Genomic DNA, 14,170 nt, shown 5'->3' on the forward strand with positions numbered 1-14,170 from the left:
TACACTAACTAGAATCTAAAGTACTAAGTTGAAAACTAAGATAAGAGTGGACCTTCTAACCTTGTTTTTGAACTCAGGGAAAAGCATTCATTCTTTCACCATTTCATGTGATGTTAGAAGTAGGTTTTTTGTAGAGGTTCTTTATTAGGTTGAGGTAGTGACCTTCTATTCCTAGTTTCCTGAGCACTTTTAATATGAATGGGCGTTGAATCTCGTTCAGTGCCTGTTCTGTGTTAATTGGTGTAACAGTACGTGTTTCCTCTTTAGACTCAATCTGGTAGATTACATTGATGAGTTTTTACCATTGAACAAGGCTTGCATCCCTGGAATAAACTCCACTTGGTCATAGTCTGTTATTCATGTGGATGCTGATGGTAGGTATTCTTGTGGATTCCTTCTAGTAGGGTAAATTCTGGTTCCCCCAAAACGTCCGTGTTTAACCCCTCCTATGACAATATGTGCACGTTACCTTGTATGGAAAAATGGACTTTGCAGCTGTGACTAAGTAAAAAATCTTGAGATGAAGAGATTATCCTAAATTTTCTGGGTGGGCTATATATAAACACAAAGAGCTGTGTAGGAGGGACACAGGAAGAGTCAGAGTTGGAGAGACCATGTGATGAGGGAAGCAGAGATTAAAGTGATGCACTTTGAAGATGGAAGAAGGGACTAATTTCAAGGAATGCAGGCAGCCTCTAGAAGACAGAAAGGGAGAGGAAACAGATTCTCCTGTAGGGCTTCAAAAGGAACAAGCCCTGAGACACCTTGACTAATATCAGACTACTAAGCTGCAAAAACTTTCTTTCACAAAGGGTCAAGGAGGGCTGGGAGCACACATGTGCTGCCCACCTGGACAGAGGGGGACTTGTGAGGCTTACCTACAGATTCTGTGGAGGTGGAGAGACATGAGCCCCTTTCTTCTCCAAGCTCTTTGCAGGGTCCAGCAGAGAGTCATGCCACCTGTGGAAGCCTGCGGCCCCAGTTTTGCATGCTGGTGGTGTAGGGGTCATGTTCAGGGAATCTCTGTTGTCCTAACACCTGCCTGGGTCCTGGGGAAGGAATCAGAAGTCAGAAGCAGGAGAAGAGCCTTTGGCCAGCAGGGAAGGGGGGGTGAGGCCCAGGGCAGGTCCATAAAAGATCAGAGCATCTCAGTGCTTTAGGAGGAAGGGGCTTCAGAGGTGGGCCAGCACAGGCTGTGACAGAGGCTAAGCGGACTGGGAGGGGAGGCACTTCTGGGAGACAGCGGGGGTCTACTCCCTGCCCCTCATTGTTTGCTCATCTCACTCTAATGAGGGGGTCATTTCCCCTGCTCTGATGATTCGAAGCCTCTGCCGACACCCACAGGACGGTGACTGAGGCCTCCACACTCCTCAGCATGGATCCCAGCTCCCACTCAGATCTGGGGCCACAGACACCTCTCCCACCCCCTGCCGCCCCTGTGAGCAAGCTGTTCTTGTGAAACGTGGTCATAGTTTGTTAGGAGGACCTGTTTCCTATGGGGATACAAACCAGTGTTGATACCAGTACACACACACGTCCAGCCATGGGTGCAAAGGGAAGGGACAGTAGCTCTGGGGTGTCTTTGCAGACCCGGAGGCCCCGGACGCCAGTCCCCACGGCCACAGCCACATGGGTCCTCCTCCCTCAGTTGAACGAGATGCTGCTGCACAGAGATCCCACAAGTTCCACAAAGGGGCCCGACTGTCCTTTCCCTTATACACACCTTTAACGGGTGCCCCATGAATCTCCCCACACCCATTCCCCTTGTTGCATCCTCATTGGGATGAAGAGGTAGCTGCCTCCACCACTCTCCACATTGCAATAATCCCAGTGGAACTAGAGGATGCTCCCGCTACGATGAGGCAGACAGTCCCGTCCCCATGGCCAAGACTTTTCGTCTCTGGTCAGGCCACCCACACAGGAAACCCTGGATGAGCGGAGGGTCATCCCAGTGCCGTCGTCTGGCCACTTCAGGAAAGCAGAGAGAAGCTCCATAATGACAAGGGCTGTCTCCAGGCTCCATCCTAGAAACTGGTGAGTGTCCAGAGGGCTGAAAGGCACAAGAGCAGCTCTGCCTCCCCAGAAGGTTCAGGGATGCAGAAGACGGTACAGATGCCCCAGAAGGGCCCTAGCCAAGCAGGCGTTAGAGAAGGGGCTGATGAGGGGGTCCCTGGGGAAAGTGAGAGCTGTGCGTTCCCAGGGGCAGCCTGAGGAGTCCTTGTCTATGTGGAGGAAAGGTGTGGCCACCTGTAGACCCAGAGCTCCTGTGACCTCCCTCATCCTTCCTTCCTCTCAGGATCGCTCTCTGTGGAGCAGCTCAACACCAACAAGATGACAGTGGCCTGAGAGCATTTCCCACGAAAACGATCTTTGTTCACAATTTACATACATCACTCCAAAGGTCCTCCTCCCACACCCACCTCCCTAACCCCCCCACAATCCCGCTCCCCCTCCCCACCCTGGTGGTCCTGCCCCCCTCCCTTCCCCCCACATCATCCAGGATCAGCACTGGGAGGAGGAGGAGCCCCTAGGCTCCCCAGGGGGCTGCCCTGGGGCCTCGCCCTGGAGGGCCGGCCCAGCTGTTCCCTACTGGCTGCAGTGCTTCTTCCTCCTCTTCCCACGCTTCTTTGTGTCAAACGGGTCACGCTTTCTCTTTCTCAGCTGTGAGGGGCGAGCCAGCCCCAGAGCCAAGGCTGGCCTCCCAGAGACGCCGAGGCCGGCCTCCCAGAGACGCCGAGGCCAGCCCCGGGGATGGGCAGCTTCTCAGCAGCGGCTGGGCGTCCACACAGAGCCCGCTTCCTCGACTTGGGAGCGGCTGGTGGAGCTGGGCTGAGGCCTCTTCTCTGAGAGGAGGGGGACTGGGGAGCACTCTGGGCCCCCCAACCTCCAGAGGAAGCCAGGGCTGAGACATGTGCAGGACTGAGGGACATCCCGAAAGGCACCAGTATATGCTGAGAGTCTACGATGAAGACGCTTTGGAGCACCTCCTCGTTCTCACTGGACCCGTCCCTGGGCACTCGGGCCTCCCAAAGAGGAGAGGCCTTTCTGAGAACAGACGCATCCCTGGATCTCAGTAGAGGGCCAGTGCGCCTTTGACCCTGGGGAGGGGAGAGCCGTACGGGCCGGAATATAGAGAACTCCTGACGTCCTCCAGAGGGAACAAAGACTTTGGGCCTGCACAGGGCAGTGTCTGTTTGGATGAGCCTATGAAGAGCCTCAGAATCAATCTCTGGTGGGCAGGCTTCATCACTGACCCCTAGATGGGGGTCTTGGTCGTGCCTCTGGGCACCTTGGCCGGCGTCGGACTCAGAAGGACTTGAGGCCATTCCGGGTGCACTGTGACTCGGGGCTGCCCGCACACTGTCGTCCTCTTTCAAGGCCAGGAGTCGTTTCTGCACCAGCTGGTAGGAGGGAGGAGGACAGTGACGGCTCCACACACACGTGTGAGAGGAGGAGCACTGGGCAGTGGGACAATGGCCCTGGGTGGGAGGAGGGGACGGGCGACCCCAGGACTCGAATCCAAATACAGACACTGTGGCAGTCCTGCCATCCTCCTGCAACTGATTCCGAGCTTTGTGACCTTCCCTCCCCTCCCGGCTCCCCATCCTCTCCTTCCTTTCACCCTGCACTGCACCCACCCCAGAACGGGCCCTTCCCCATGCCAGGTGTCCCAGGCAAGGGAGGGATGGACAGCACTATGTGGCCCTCCTGTTCTGGGGCCCTACCTCTCCCCTGTTCACTGGGGTCCCTCTGTGCCCTGGTCTTCCTGAGTGTCCCTTGTGTCCCCTGTTCTACCGGGGATCCCTCCCTCCTCTGGCTCCCCTGGGTCATCTGGGTTCCCCTGTCCCCTGGATCACCTGGGGTCCCCCTCCCGTGGGGTCCCCTGGCTCCCTGAGTGTCCCTCTCCCTCCCCTGTCTCACTTCTTCGGGGGTGAGCCCTTCCTCCTGCTCCAGCTCCTTCTCTAGGGCCAAGAGATCCAGCTGTGGGTCTGGGGAAAGCAAATCTGCCAGGAATCCAGGGTGAATGACTGCCTCCACCTAGAACAGAAAGAAGAGGCTGTGAGCATCCTTGGCCAGGAGTGGCCTGTGAGACAAGAAGGCCAGGAGGGAAAGTGAAAAGCAGAGACCCACCCCACTCTCCTCCACAAGGCGGGGATGGTTAGCGTGCACACACACACACACGCAAACATGCACATACACAGTCACACACAAAAGAGCACATATACAGAGGCACAAACACAGACACAAAGGCATACACCCAGATAGACACAAACATGTACACACAAACATCTGCGTAAACCTCCCCTAACACCAGGCTCAGGAACAAGGAGCTGAGCTTAAGTCCCAACGGCCTGAGCAGAACCCAGATCTTGGGTGCTGAGAGTTCCATGCCCTGGCATCTTGCAGACCCCAGTCTCCAGGCCTAGCCTACTTTGGTGACAAAGTCCTCCTGGGAACACAGCTTGTCGATATAGCTTAAGAGATCGGGGTCCGAGTAGGTGCCGTCCTCTTCCTGCTGCAGCTCATTTCCGTCCTCTCCCCATTCTGCATCTGAGTCGCCTGTGGCTGAGTGGACGGGCCCCACCAGCGCCTCCATGATGTCCATATACTCCCTCACAGCCTCAGGTGGAAAGTCCTCGGGTGCCTTGGGCTCCGGGGGTCGCTGGGACCCGTGTGGCTTCGGGCGGGAGGGCTGGGCCCTGGGGCCGGACATCCTGGGAGCACAGGCTGCGGCAGAGCAGGAGGAAGGGAAGGAAGGTGAGGGGCTCCCGGTCCACCTCCTGACCACCGAGCGCACGCTGGTGAGGGCACTGTTGGGGGACATTGATGTGGGTGTGGGGGGGTCAGGACCACCTGGAGCTTCATGCACAGTTGGAGGGGGGAGGTAAGGGGGCATCTAAGAGAGTCACATATAAGGAAGTGGGGAACCTCCAATTTTCCAGGGGTGTCCCCATCAAGCCCACTTCTTAGGCAGACTTTGTGTGCAGTCCTTTGACAGGGAGGCGTGAGAGAAGTTACAAGATTGACCAAGTCAATACCCCGTAGTAACAAAGGGCATCTGAGACCCCACCCCCACCCCCCGCCTCGGTGGCTGTTTTGCTTGAAAGACCAATGCCCCTGTCTTGAAGGAAAATGATCCACATGGGAAGAGTGGCCAACCCTGGGCCCCTGTTACCTGTGCGTTCAACTCCAGTGGGAACCTGGCTGGCCGGCTGAAGGCCCACTTTCGGGGCTGGGGGCCCCCGAGGATCCAGCTTCGGTGGGGCTGGAGGAGGCAGGCCCTGCGCGCACTGCATCCACCGCAACTGCTGGATCTGCATCTCCTCCTCTGCCTCAAATTGCATGAACCTGGGGTGTGACGGAGGCACAGGCCATCCTGAGAAAATGGCCTGGGTTCTGGAGCCCAACAAAGGCAGCCAAGAATGAGGGATTGGGAGAGGATGTGCCTTGGGGCTGTCAAGGCCCTGTGAGGTGCTGTCCACAGCAGAGAGCTGCTCCTGGAACTGATACAAGATCTGGGACCCTTCCTGCCTCACCAGCACTGGAGAGCATTCAACAGCATAGAGCCAGGTCGCTGCATTGAACCAGGTCAACGGGACACGTGGCTGACCCAGGGGGCACCCTCCCCATGCCCCCCATCCAGAGCCACATGAAGGGCTGACAGCCAGAGGCTGGAACAGGCATGTGTTCCCCACAGGGGTCCTTGCCCAAATCCAGGACCCTGGGTTGGGACTGAGAGTTCTGGAACGTAGACCTGGAGACAGGGCTCAGGAGAGGCTGGACGATGTGGATGCTGAGCTTAGAGGACAGGCCTTCCTTTCCTCTGAGAGGTGCTTGTTTGTTTGGTTTTGTTTCTTAAACCAAGGGGATTACCGTGGAGCAAACACTGGAAGGGCCAGAGACCCTTGGGCTGATGACAGCTGGCTTCCCCAGCCTCTTGAGGGATGCCAGGGTACCCACTCAGGCCACTTTTCGTGAGGAGAGGGGGTCCCAAATCTATGTCAGTGGCCGCCAGCCAGCCACCACTAAGGAAGCAGCAGGCTGGCGGGTGGAGCTCTTTCCCCAGCCCAGCCCATATGGCCGGAGTTGGACCCCTACTGGACTCACAGCTTCACCCTGCCCCGTCCTGAGACCTTCATGTGAGGGCAAGGGTAGGTCAAACTCGGGGGAGGGCAGAGCTCGTGGTGGAGGAAGGACAGAAGACCCAAACTCTCAAGGTGAGGGAGGGGTTTCTGGAGGACTGTAGGGCCTCTGGGCTGTGGGCCCCCCGTTCCGAGCGACAGCCCTTCTCCTTTGTCCTCTCTGATGAGCACCCCCACGGCCAGACCCTGCCCTCACCCACTCGCCTCACCCTCCACGCAGCCCCTGGGCCCAGGACGCTGACTCACTTTTGCGCCATCTCGTAGTAGATCATCCGGTCAGAGTTGCTAATGTGCTGCCATTCCTGCACGGCCCTGCACAGTCCCTCCTCCAGTGTCATGGTGGGCTTCAGGCGGGCCAGGGATCGAAGCGCTGGGCTGTAAGCACTCGGGGTGTCTCTGTGCCCAGCCCAGCCCCCACCTGCCTGACCCCACCCACCAATGTGGACCACACATCACTCAACACAGCATGACTGAGCAACAGGAGAGTGAGAGGCAGGTGTCTGGGAGAGCAGAGACAAGCCTTCCCGGCTACGGCTGTCACCGCCTCACACTCACTCGAGGATGACCATCCACTCCCAGGCTAGAGCTGGGACACTGTGCCTTGGGGAGCTCTTTTCCTCTTCAAGGCTGCCTTTTCATAATAAAAATCACCATCATCAATGAGGCGTGGCATGTGCCAGGCAATCTGCTCACACTTCATAGATTAGCCCAAGGAGTCTTCTGCACGGTCCTCTGAAGGTGAAGTGTGATTGTCCCCTTTTTACGAGGGACCGCAGGTTTAGGATGGAAATGCCTGCCAGGCTCACAACTCTAGTGGGAGAGAGCCCATGCCCTTAGGAGAGCTCTCCCATCACCCTGTTCCTAGTGGAATTCTCCACATCAACAAAGTCGAGGCGTGCATGAAGCGCTCTCCTGGGCCCCGCGCTCCTCCCCCTTCTCCGAAGTGACCTCCCCCGGCCACGTACACTCAAGTGCTGTATGAAAGGAGACGTCAGCACAGGAGAGTGTGGCATCCACTCCTTGGCTCCTCAACTTACACCACGACCCTCTCTGACTGCAAGTCTTCAGGCCGTATTACCAGGAGAATCATGGAAGAGCAAGCTGGCTAGACTCACAGGGGGGTGGGGTCAGTTGAGATAAGGCACATTTCAGTCATGATGTCATGGACTAGCAGGCTCGCCCGTATGACTGACAGTGTGCCTTTTCGTGGCGTGGACATCGCCTTCACACCTTGCTTCCAGTATCCCTAGAAACCTAACCTGCGAGTCCATCCCCAGTTCCTCTTTATCTAAGAGCTCCGATAAGCTCATGACCCCCTGAGCGTTCACTCACATGAGAAAGCAGGAAAGAGCTTCTGCATCAGGACTCTGGGGAAGGTGTCTCCGGGCCAGTGGCTTGAGGCGCTGCCACCGTCGGAAGTTACTGTACACGCTCTGGTGGTTAGAGCAGTCCTCCTGCGAGGCATAGGGCTGGTTGGTGTCCAGGCTGCCCTCCCTGGAAGTGCCATGTGGCCATGGCCCAGAGTTCACTGGGCGACTGTTAGGGGCCATCTGGGCAGCTGGTGGTGGAGCTTGAGGAGGAAAGCCTGGGGTCCAGCCTCCCTTGCCAGCCTGAGTAACTCCAACAGCTGGAGCAGTCACAATGGTCTCCATCGCAGGGGTTGCTAAGAATATGGGTGCAGGACATGCAGCACTCCCGCTGAGGGCCCCTGGAGCGCTCCAGTTGAGGGGGCCCTGAGGAACGATAAAGGTCTGAGTCTGGGGGGCCTGCACTGGCCTCCCTTGTGACCTGACTTGGACAGTGAAGTTGCAAGCCCCAGGGGCACTGGGGCCACAGCCACCATTAGCCACCAAAGGCATCCTGGGGAAAGCTGGCAGCCGCAGGCTGCTGCCAGGAGGGAATGCGGGGGTGATGAGAGGTGGCAGGTGCTGCTCCCAGGGTGGCCAGTGCTGGGCGCCAGGAATGGGTGGAGGAAAGGACACTGCCATGAAAGTAGACAAGGAGGCACCGGGGTTCATGGTGACATCCGTTCCCAGCACTGCAGATGCTGTTGAGGCAAAGGAAAGGAGTGAATGGAGGAGGAGAATGGGCAAGTGGGACTGAGGCTTTCTGCGGCATCAGAGTGTAAATCTCCACAGATGAGAGACTCTTGGACAAGGGAAACTGCAGCGTGCAAATGTCTTCAAGTGATTTTCATGCCCTGACCTCCAGTTGAGAATTATTCCACTGGTGACCCCACGCCCATCCACCAAGCTCCCTGACCCCTGCCTGCCGAGAAGAAATTGCCTCAGCAAGCACTCACTTGGAGAGCCTCCCTAAGGCACACCCTGGCACCTAAGCCTCACAGGCTGTCTCCCAAGACCTGGAGCTGTGTGGACATCTGCTCTGTGAGAAATGCCCCTCAGCCGGCGTACTAGCAGGTGGGGCCTTCTGCAAGGTAAGTTCTAGGCCCCCAAAGGCCCTTTGTGGACAGGCACTGTGTAAAATATTAGGGCCCCACCTCCTCCTCAGTCCTCCTTTTCCTGATGCTCAGTATAAATCCCCTCTTTCTTTCCTAGCCTCACAAAACAAAACAAAATGCTGGAAAATATCTCTAATGGAATCCTGATACAAACCCATGACACTGGCCCAGAAAGCACCTGCATCTCCGAACAACCCACAGCAGATACGTAACATGGGCCAGGTCCTGCCACCCCTTCCCCAGTGCCCAGAGTCACTGTCATCAGTCAGGAGTTCTGTTCCTAGGGGCTTGGGGTGGTCTGAGAAGTAGGCGCGTGTCCCTTAGATTCTGTCATTTCACAGCCAGTGATGGCTGCAGAGGATTAAACAAGGGCCAGGGAATTGTCATGTTACATTGGTCGTGGGAGTATAGACTGCCTGTGGTCCTTCCCCTTCCAGCTCCCAATAACGGAGAGACAATCTGAGATGCAGGCATAAGCCAGATGCCATGGCGATCAAGTTGTCTGAAACACATCCCTGTTCAGGAGAACAAGGTACACACCACGGTGCACCTAACTCACCAGAACAGATGTCATAGGACGTTTAATAGTAACACAGAAGATCATCTTCCTGATCCTGGGCTACACTCCTTCCCCCTTTAAAAGAGGAAGCAGGCTTCATAGACATTCCACCCGAAACAACCCCACTCCACATCTGTTCCCTGTCCATGAAGGAGTGACCTGAAATAGGAACAAACTCTTCCTCTCAAGGCAGCCTGAGGGTCCACCATGAGATACTGGACAAGATGAAGTAGGTCTGAAGTACTGCCATTCCACAAAAGGAAGAACAATTCAGAGCAACTCAGGAACCTGAGCCCTCTCTTGGCTGAAGTTACTCGTAATGGTTGCCCATCCCCTGTTGAATCCAAGGCAACAGTTACCTGAACTGACAAGTGAGCTCTGGGCTGGGAGGAGTGGACGAGGTGTGGGCTGCGGCAGTTAGAGTAACCCCCTGCCTAGCTCTCGGAGAGGACACTTCACTGCAGGTGTGGCCACACACAGCCCCATTGAATAGTTTTCTCACCAAGACCATCTCTCCCCACGGCCCCCTGAGATACAGTATGCTCCTGTTCAAATCCCTTTGCAAGATGTGGTGAGGCAAGCTTCAGGTGCCTCAGGAACACAATACAGCTCTAGGCTTTCCTCATGACCCTCCCTGTGTCACCACCAGGACATCACACACATCCTTACACACACGTTTCAAAGTGGCTTGTCTCCCTTCTAGAAAGAATCAGACTGTCTGCTGCCATCCTTTCTCCATAGCCAGGGCAATTCCTCTGGATCCACCTCCAACGACCCCTCCTCCCCAGGGCAGTCTCAGGTTTCTTCAGGCTCCCCAGTCTCCCCAGGTGAAATGTCCTTGTGCGTCCAGTGCTCTCTTCTCCCTCTACTTCAGTCCAACTGTGTGCCCACAGTTAAGTGTAACGTGTGAACCTGAAGGATGTGAGGATGGCAGGGTCTCTGAGAACACACCCCCAGCCTATAGGCTTACCTCCTATTGAAGCCATCCTGCAGGCTTGGGCACGGACTACTGCTGCCTGGTAGCCTCAATGAGAAAAGTCAAGACCAGGAGCCAGAGAGCGACCTGCTTCAGCAAACGCTCGGGATCCAAGTCAACGAGGGACACGTTTGAAAGTAAACAGGAAAATGCTGGCTGAACCGTTCTGCGGTGGGGGAGGGCCAGAGGGCACGTGGGTCGGGGTGGCGTGCGCTGGGGTGACATTCCACGAGGGCTCTGGCAGGTAGGCAAGAACCGGAAGTTCCTTCCACCTCCCACAGTGGCAACACAATTGGCGTGTGCCTCTTTAGGCAGTTTATAAACTGTTGTTTTGATTCACGGCACCGAGGTTGAGCATGACAGTCCCTTCCTTTCACGTCTTTATCCATCAACCTAGGTTTTTTTTTTTTTTTTTTTTTTTTGCGGTACGCGGGCCTCTCACTGTTGTGGCCTCTCCCGTTGCGGAGCACAGGCTCCGGGCGCGCAGGCTCAGCGGCCATGGCTCACGGTCCCAGCTGCTCCGCGGCATGGGGGATCTTCCCAGACCGGGGCACGAACCCGTGTCCCCTGCATCGGCAGGCGGACTCTCAACCACTGCGCCACCAGGGAAGCCCTGGAGCTTTTATAATGAAGGAAAACTTATATGATTTGCAACCAATAACTTCATACTAGAGGAATGGTGAGGCAAAATATTGTACCCAGGCACTCGAGAAAGGCAGGCTTCCTTGTTGCTTCCTCCCTTTGTTCAGTCATTCAACCAATTATTTACAAGATTCTCACTCATAATTCTGATACAGTATTTGAAGGACTCTTCTCAAGGCCACTGATACAAAAATTGCACTGTGCAAAAATTAGCCAGTCCCAATACTGCAATCACTTTTGTAATACTTCAAAATCCTACACCCCACAGACAGAGATAATCAAATTAGCCCAAATGTAACTTGGGAAGACCAGTCACAGAAGGGAGTATCTAAAAGTCCTTTGGATCATGATCTCTGACTATTCCTGCACAGAAGGTGGGGGCGGGCATTGACTACTGAGAAAAAACATCTCTGGACATGCATCACAAGCCTCAGAAGACAGTTCATCTTCCACTCAATCACGAAACATTAAAGAAACGAAGAGATACCATGTTTGTGTCTTGTGGAGTTTTCAAGTCTGCACTTGGAGGCGCTTAGTGCTGTTACATGTGAGGGGTCTTCAGAGGCATCCTGTTGAGTGAGAAATGCTCTAATCTTGCATTTGACCAGAAAGCGGATCTGATGATTGAAGTTTCTTTGGGAAGTATTACAAAGTCAGGTCAGTAAGTTGATCCCGCTACTATTTTTGTTGTTGTTGTTTTATTGTCAACTGAAATTCTGCAAGATATTATAAAAAAGGAGGGAGGGAAAATAAAATTGTTCCCATACTACCTGTTGAAATTGGCCCAGATTGTCAACTCTTTCTCAAAATTATTTTTTAAAAAAACCCAAAACCGTACAAAGGAAACACCTGTGAACACGGAGAAAAAATATTCTAGTAGAGTAAATGCGTTGGAAAAACTCTAGGAACGGAGTCAGGAGACAGTATCTTAAGAGTGTTTCCCAGGTCTGAAATTCTTTGCTAGCATTGTTCTTTAACGGAAACTTCAGGTGTGCTAGGAAAAAGGACCTACTGTTTTTTGAAAGGCATTAACAAGAACCAAGGAACGGCAGTCCAAAGGGCATGAAAGTACTTGCCCCAATTTGAGGCTACTGTGCTTACAGCGGAGCTCTCCAGAACTCTTTGTAGCTAAGTGCATGGGTTTCACGAGTGCAATATAAAACTCACGAGTGCACATTTCACAAGAGTTGGTTTTAAGAAGAGACCGTCACGAAGGTTCCCAGCGAGGAGCGTCGCCAGAGAAGTTCCGCAGCTTGCCCGACCCTCCATTTCTGTCCTCTCCTGCAGAGACCTCCTAGGCCCGCGCACCCCGCGCCTGCACGCCCGCGCATGCCTGTGCACGCCCACTGGGGCGGGTCTCTCGGGCACGCGGACCGCCGTCCTCCAACAGCTCCCGGCGTCTGCTGGGGCAGTTTGCTCCGGAAGACAGGAGCGCATGCGCGAGCGCGGAGGGTGGGGCCCCAATGGCTGTCCGGCGGGGGAGGGGCCTGCCATGGCGGCCTGTAGAGTCAATTCTAGGAATCCTGAGGTAAGGGGTACGGGGAGTTTTCACCCCTCAGGTGTCACCGCTCTGCACTGTTGTTCACCCTGTGGGTTATTTGTGCCCTTGTCCATGTAAGGAGACTCCCCACAATGTGGATTCACGCCCCCATAGAGCTCGATTCCCTTGAGATGTTTACCCCAGGATTATCGGCACCACTGGGGAGCCGGCTGCATGAAGGGTTCAGTGATTGCGGGGCCTACAGTGGGGGCTAAATAGTGTGTGCGAGCTATTAAACAGGTGCCGTTCTAGTCTGCGCGTTGTGAAGAGTACAAAAGCTAGAGGGAAGTTCTTGCGAGTTGAAAACCCTCATCTGGTTCCGAAGGTGTAGCTCAGGTGATTGGAAAATGAGTGAAGATGGAAGGAACACACTCATCGTTTCACTAGTGTCTTCCTTCTTATCATAAAAACATCAGTCAACACTTAGGTTCAAACTGCATTCTTTTGTCAGTGATGCGAGCAACTTTGCTGAATGTGGTAATAAACATGTATTTGTAGTCTGGTGTCAAATCATGATTGATTTGCAAGCATAGATGGGGTCTGTACATACTTAATTGGTTGGTGGGAATCTGATAGGTAGTCAAATGTGTGGGTTGGTTTTGTCCGTGGATATTTGTGTTTGAAGGGAGGTCATGCCTGTGTTTTTGTGAGAGTGTGTAAGAGTGAGCGTTGTATTTGGAGGGTGTTGAGATGTGACGCAGGCATACTCAAGGAGTTGGTGGTTAGGTGTTTGTAATTTGGTGTTTGGGGAAAATGTTTACATGTGTTTTTTTCACCCCTGAATTTGGGGATTTGTGTGTGTGTAATGGTGGATTTGGAAGGATTATCTGCATATGCGTAAGGGCCATGTCAGGAAAAGTAGTGGTGTATATTACTTTGGGTGTCCAGTGTGTTAATTTTGTATATTTGGGGAATGTAGGCTGATCATTTGTGTATTCAGGGCATGTTGTATGGTTATGGGGTGTTTGTGGGTGTGCATTTTCAGGAGCTGTGTATGTATATTTGGATGTGTAGAGGGCAAGTCTGTGACTATTTTATGGGGCTGGTGGATGTTGAATGTGTAGGTATGTTGTGTTTGTATGATCCTGTATTCTGCAAGATGGCAGAGTTCATTCTGTGTGAGAGGTTGGGAATATGGGGTTATGTATACGCCAGTAGTGTGGTACTGTATGTGTATTTGGAACAAAGGGCGTATAGGGTGACATTATTGTCTATTTGTAGTGTACTGGGTAATCGTGGTTCTATTTGGGACTTGTGGAGAGTTGTGTGTTAAATGAGTTTGTGTGTGTATTCAAGGGGCATGGCCACTTGGAGGAATATTTGCTGAGGCTGTGCATTTGTAATTTTCAGTAGGAGCCTCTTAGGCTTATGTATTTTGGGAAGTGAGTATATGTGTATCTGATAGAGAGGTGGGGTTCTATGTTTCTACAGGGAAGATGGACAATTGCATTTGTATGTATTAGAAATATGTGATACGGGTATTTGTTAGTACTTGCATATGTGTGAGCTGGCTCCTGATAGCTAGGGATAATTTGATATATGGAAGTTGTTTCATAAATGGTTTGCTGGAGATATTTCCATGTATCTTATTTGTGTATTCTAATCCGTGTGCGTGTCCATCATCAGGTGCATGCATTATCAGAGTTTGTTCATAAGGTATGGAGTTGTTAGGAGTATTCAAAGTGTATTTCTTTGGAGAACGCTAGGGTGTTTATACATGTGTTTGGTAGGAGTAAGAGGTGGTCTGTCTATATATTCAGGGTGAGGGTAGAAATGTATATACACACACACACACACATATACAGTTTGTATGTTGGAGTAGTGGTGGGGAGCTTGTATTCTGGAGAGG

General features: G+C 53.5%; 2 protein-coding genes across 2 annotated transcripts; both read right to left on the reverse strand.

Annotated features, from left to right (window-relative positions):
- Positions 1 to 2,657: 2,657 nt before the first annotated feature.
- LOC308610803 (NUT family member 2G-like) lies at positions 2,658 to 4,032 on the reverse strand (the record flags this gene model as incomplete). Its single annotated transcript, XM_081259811.1, has 2 exons — positions 3,922 to 4,032; positions 2,658 to 3,401 (listed from the first exon to the last, which is right to left on the reverse strand). Exon 2 carries the CDS (start codon positions 3,324 to 3,326, stop codon positions 2,658 to 2,660), a length of 669 nt encoding a protein of 222 aa, XP_081115937.1. The 5' UTR covers positions 3,327 to 3,401; positions 3,922 to 4,032.
- A 1,248-nt stretch (positions 4,033 to 5,280) lies between these two features.
- On the reverse strand, positions 5,281 to 8,180 carry LOC308610818 (NUT family member 2G-like). The gene is made up of 2 exons (XM_081259822.1): positions 7,476 to 8,180; positions 5,281 to 6,518 (listed from the first exon to the last, which is right to left on the reverse strand). The coding sequence occupies exons 1-2, from the start codon at positions 8,159 to 8,161 to the stop codon at positions 6,386 to 6,388; spliced, it is 819 nt and encodes a 272-aa protein (XP_081115948.1). The 5' UTR covers positions 8,162 to 8,180; the 3' UTR covers positions 5,281 to 6,385.
- Positions 8,181 to 14,170: the final 5,990 nt, after the last annotated feature.

This window comes from Mesoplodon bidens (genome assembly GCF_964165515.1).
Source record: "Mesoplodon bidens genome assembly, contig: HAP1_SCAFFOLD_126, whole genome shotgun sequence".
NCBI classification, from domain to species: domain Eukaryota; kingdom Metazoa; phylum Chordata; class Mammalia; order Artiodactyla; family Ziphiidae; genus Mesoplodon; species Mesoplodon bidens.

What these genes read in the sequence shown, in the direction of transcription:
- LOC308610818 (XM_081259822.1), bottom strand. Translation starts at nt 8,161, where the DNA reads ATGAACCCCGGTGCCTCCTTGTCTACTTTCATGGCAGTGTCCTTTCCT. An exon ending in GCTCTTTCCTGCTTTCTCAT is followed by an intron (nt 6,519 to 7,475) that starts GTGAGTGAACGC and finishes GAGTGCTTACAG; the next exon opens with CCCAGCGCTTCGATCCCTGG.